At 42.8% G+C, this 5,184-nt stretch overlaps 1 protein-coding gene across 1 annotated transcript; it reads right to left on the reverse strand.

The window, feature by feature from the left end:
* Positions 1-367: 367 nt before the first annotated feature.
* DEFB135 (defensin beta 135) lies at positions 368-2,196 on the reverse strand. The gene is made up of 2 exons (XM_040626186.1): positions 2,139-2,196; positions 368-537 (listed from the first exon to the last, which is right to left on the reverse strand). Exons 1-2 carry the CDS (start codon positions 2,194-2,196, stop codon positions 368-370), a joined length of 228 nt encoding a protein of 75 aa, XP_040482120.1.
* Positions 2,197-5,184: the final 2,988 nt, after the last annotated feature.

Below are 5,184 nucleotides of genomic sequence, written 5' to 3' on the forward strand. Positions count from 1 at the left end.
CGGCGTTCTGGGATCAAGCCCCACATCAGGCTCCTCCACTGGAAGCCTGCTTCTTCCTCTCCCACTCCCCCTGCTTGTGTTCCCTCTCTCGCTGGCTGTCTCTCTCTGTCAAATAAATAAATAAAATCTTTTTTTAAAAAAAGGAAATGTTTAATAAGGAATAAATAAACGAAAAGAAAAATGGGGAAGACAAGGAATTTAACCAAGAGATTATTTCCATAGAAGAGACACTGAATTGCCTCCAAATAAAGAGAAACAAAGCAGACACAGAAACACAGACAGGCTAAATCATCATTTAATGGGATGGTACAACTGAGAAAGATCTGGGTCCCCAGAGGAAATCAGCAGGAGCCTCGGATTCTTGGCACTATTTTCCAAACTCCACAGGTAAGTACTTTTTGTCAATGCAGCACAGATGTGCACTATCACAAAAAATATGATGTATTTCACTTTTTCCACATGATGTCTTGCAAACACCTTTTGTTCGCCAGCATGTAGAAAAGAGTCTTCTTATATATATATTCGGTCCACTTCTAACTGTCAACAGAAACAAGGGTTAATGCACGTGTTCGGCAGGGTCATGATACCATGGATGAATCAGACTGAATCAGATTAGACTTTATAAATTTGTAATGGTAAATTGGATGAGATCAAAACATCCCAGTCATGTTATGGCTGAGTGCCTGCTTTTCAGTGGCTCTTACTTTCCAAAGAACCTATTATAAGTCGTCAGTTCCCATAGTCCCCACTTACATGAATCACTAACCAACAATATGCAGGTACCAGGGCCCAGCACAATCAACTTGGGACTCTTTGCCATGGAAAGAACCTCAGAGTAGTCCCAGGGGTCTGCAGAGGCACTACACCAGAAGGTATGCAAGGAGAACCTTGCATAGGGTCTGGGACAGAACCAAGGCAGTTTGAGATCATCAAAGTCTCAGCTTGAAGAAGAAAAGATCACTGCTTCTAGCCCCGCATCCCAATAACATTCTGTGTGATACTTAGCCAGGTACCTTACTACCTGCCTTGGCTTAATCACCAGGTACTTGAAAGCATGACATGGGATAATGAGTGTGTAATGGTTTGAAATACCTGAAACCCATATCTAAATCTTTTGCTAGTATTTTTTCTAACCCTAAGACCTGGGTACCTCTGAAAGCTAAGGGGTTGAGGGGATTAGTAGGAAAATGGTTTAAGATGGTGAGGGTGGCTCTGAGACACCCTACTGAGCTATCCATCAGTCTCTCCACCCAGCTGGTTCATGGAACCATCTACGGGGTCTTTGCAGTATGGGAATAAACAATGCAGTATGACCAAATGCCACTGGCAAGCAAACTTGCCTGCCATGTGTCCATTAGCCCTGAGGCACCCCTCTGGGAACGGAGGAATCCCGCAACAATGTAGTGCACCATGTCCTGCCACCCAGGACAGCGGCAGTCTCAACACAATCCTCATCTGGGCTTGTCTTTGAGTACTTCACACTTGACCTTTAAGTGATACCTTTTGAATATGAAGGTCTGGGCAGCTTTCTGCAGACCCCAGCAAACTACAAGCAAAACAGTGAGGACCTCCACTTCAGTGACTTCAGTGGACCCTTCTTGGTATTATCAAGTTGCTAGTTTCTGTCCAGAGGATGTAAATTCTGAACGTTCCCAAGGATCCCGTCATGCTGTGAGTTAAAACTTTGGAGCAACCAGCTCTACTTGCTAATTCTGCTCAGCATCAAATTTTCTTAGGCTTTCCATGTGAGAAAAGTAATTCAGGTAACTGACTTAGGAGTGCAAATTCTCAGAGTCCTGAAGGAATGTTCCCCCTCCCACTCCCAAATCCTACCTGTCTTCTAAAGGTCTCGTGCTTTTTCTCTGTCCCATTTCTGCCAATACCATCGGTACAACTTTCCACTCAAACTTCACAGACTCCCCAGGCCAAAATCCAGAACCATCTTCTTCACTGGAGAGAGCCACCTCCCGCTATGTGTCCTTTAAGGGCATCTTCTCTCCATCTTCTAGAACAGCCCAAAGTGTCCATCTCTGTTCACATCCCTTCCTGTTTCAGCTTCCTTCATCCAAGTCCTGCTTTCTCCTCACTCCCTCTCCCTTCACTGTTTATAATTGCACAGGGAGGATATTTCATTTTACCTGGTGGAACACAGGAGAGTAAGACAAGGACCACAAGGACAAAGAGTAAGCTCTTCATAGCTAAACCAATCAGCAAAGAGACAACTGGAAGGTAAGAGAGACTCACTCTATATGTAGCTCTCTAGACATGAAGACCTGCATGACTAGTGAACCTTTCAGGAACAAGAACATCTGCTTGCTCCACTGAGCAGTCCAATAAACTAAAGGTCTAACTTTGAACATGACATCTCACCATTAAAATTGACTTCCTTAGTGCCACTTGCGTGCTGGCAACTGAACTCATACTGTGTGAACAGTCCTAGTCTAGCCCTGGTAGGATGTTGTGTGAGTATCTTTGTATCTTCATTGTACACCTATTTAACAAGTGCCTAGAATGTGCAGAGAACTGTAAGGCTGCCTTACATAGTTTACAAAATGTTTTCTATAGTTGATTTTAATCTCTCTCTCTCTCTCTCTCTCTCACACACACACACACACACACACGTACACATACACTCACACACAGAGAAGTAGATATTATTCTCCCATTTTTAAAAGCAAAAACATGAGTTTCAGGTAGAATAAATGACTTTCCCAAGTTTACACAGTTTTGTATATGGCAACAACATAATTTTTCCTGACTCCTGCCTATAGAAGAATTAGAGCATGTGGCCCAGCCCAGTTCTAGTGTGGCCATAATCTATTGAGGGAAAATAAGAGCTTCCCAAAAAGCATGGGCAAATCCCTCTAACACCACCAACATGAGTCTGGAGAGCACACTGCATGTTACAGCTCCCCAGTGAACACACCCTTTTGTCCTGAGCAACGTGAGCTACACAAAGAATTTACAATAGAATTCCTGCTTTGAGGGACTGAAGGTCAACAGTGCTTGACAGTTCACAAAGTGTTTTAAGTTTTACAAAAGCTCTACCTGATATTATACAAAGAGTATAGAACCCAGAACCAGAATTCAAGTTCTGATCTGAACTCAGATTGATGAGCTAGTAAATAGGCCCTTGCTTTACCTCTTCAAATGGCAGTTTTCCCACCTGTAAAGTAGATCGTACACCATCAGTGCTACCTATCCCAAAGGCTTGTTAGGAGGTCAGACGAGGCAATTCTTGTGAAAAGTCCTTTATAAAATGTACATTTCTGGGACTGTTCGATCCATATAACAGAAGAAGACATTTGAAACTTGAGATAGTAGATATAGTGCTCCTCCAACTAGTGAGCAGAAGAGCCAGGACAGGAACCAATTTTTCCATTACTCTGTCTCATGGTTTTTCACCATATAGTGTGTGTGTGTGTGTGTGTGTGTGTGTGTGTGTGTGTGTGTCACTTTACTGGACTATTGTTTTCAACTTCATAGAATGTGTGATGTGATTAAGATTATAGACCTGTGGAAGACTCCCAAAAGAATTGCAAAGCAAAAAATCAATAAGTATAGAAAGAGTAGAAGACAGGACTTTGGAAATCCCACAGGGGAATGATCAAGTGAGCACAAGGGTACTAAGGGACACTCTCCTGAAGATCACTTTCTAACCTGGAGCATTAGCTACAGCTAGATCTGCATTCTCTCATGCCATCTGCCTGTTACCGCCTCTTATCCAACCAATCTGCCCACCCTGTCACTTCACTCTTTCCGCGGTGCCCTCCAGAATATCAGTTCCTTCTACTTTACATCTTCTTCCCCAACATACCCTTCCACCTCTAGGTCCCAGTGAAATGCTGGTTTCTCCTCTGAGGACACTACTTCCTAGTAGCCTTCAGTGATGGGAGGCTGTTCATCCGCTGAGGCTCCATATACCATGGGACAGGCAAGCAGCATTTCTCAACCTCCTTAGAGTCCCATGTTATTTCCAGAACAATACCAGGCATGCCTCTGACACCTCCTTTCCCTCACCCCACCCATACCAAATCTTACCAATTCTGTTCTGACACACAACTCACACCCAACCATTTCACTCCATCTCCACTACCACTATCAATTCAAGGCACCACAATGACTAAACTAATTAAACTAATTAAATGCCTCCTAACTGGTCTCCCATATTATTTTTACATATTTACTATTCACCCTTCCTGCAGTAACCAGAATAACCTTTATAAAAGGTCATGAAATTGGGACATGCATTTGCCCTGCCTAAAACATTTTACTGGGACTAAAATAGAAAGTGCTTACATGGAAGACAAGGTCCACCCTGATCTGGACCCTGGTTGCCTCTCCCAGCCCAACTCCTTTGATTTATCCACTCCCTCACTATCTTCCATGCTAATGGACTGCACTTTTTTCAAATATGCCTAACTAACAGCTTTCACGCATGTTACTCATACATCCTAGAAATCTGCATCAGCCTCCCCTCCTAAAAATTTTCACCCAACATTTATTCAGTTAAAGGGATGGTGTCTTCCACAGAATGAACTTTCGTCTACTTGACTACAAGCTCAGTAAGAGCATGGACCATGTGTATCACATATATATGACATTACATCAACCAAATCCAAATTTCTTCTAGGATGCTATATTAGTTTCTGAGGGCTGCCATGACGAAGTGCTACGAACTGTGTGGCTTAAACAGCAGAAATGTATTGTCTCATAGTTCTAGAGGCTAGATGTCTGAAATCAAGATGTGTGCAGAATTGGTTCCTTCTGAAGGCTGTGACAGAAGGATCTGTTCCAGGCCCCTCTCCATGGTTGCCTCAGGCATTCCATGGCTTGTAGATGGTGTTCTCTGTGTCTTCACATTGTCTTCCCATTGTACGTGTCTATGTCTGTGTCCAATTTCGCCCTTCTTATAAAGATATAGTCATATTGGATTAGAGTCCATCCCAATGACCTCATCTTGACTTGATCATCTGCAGAGACCCTATTTCCAAATAAGGTCACATTCACAGGTACTGGAGGTTGGAATTTCAACATCTTTTGGAAGACCACAGTTCAATCCATAATAAGCCTTAACCTTCCATCTTCCTGGGTACTATCTATGACCCAAATGATACAACATCAAACAATTTTTTGAACACTAATTTTTATTTTTTCTTCCACCGCACTACACAGAAGAAAAGC

Source organism: Ursus maritimus, unplaced genomic scaffold (assembly GCF_017311325.1).
Source record: "Ursus maritimus isolate PB19 unplaced genomic scaffold, ASM1731132v1 scaffold_11, whole genome shotgun sequence".
Taxonomy (NCBI): Eukaryota; Metazoa; Chordata; class Mammalia; order Carnivora; family Ursidae; genus Ursus; species Ursus maritimus.

Coding starts and splice junctions, on each gene's coding strand:
- DEFB135 (XM_040626186.1), bottom strand. CDS start 2,196: ATGAAGAGCTTACTCTTTGTCCTTGTGGTCCTTGTCTTACTCTCCTGT. Junction 538..2,138: donor ACTCTCCTGTGTTCCACCAG/GTAAAATGAAAT, acceptor TTCTGTTGACAG/TTAGAAGTGGACCGAATATA.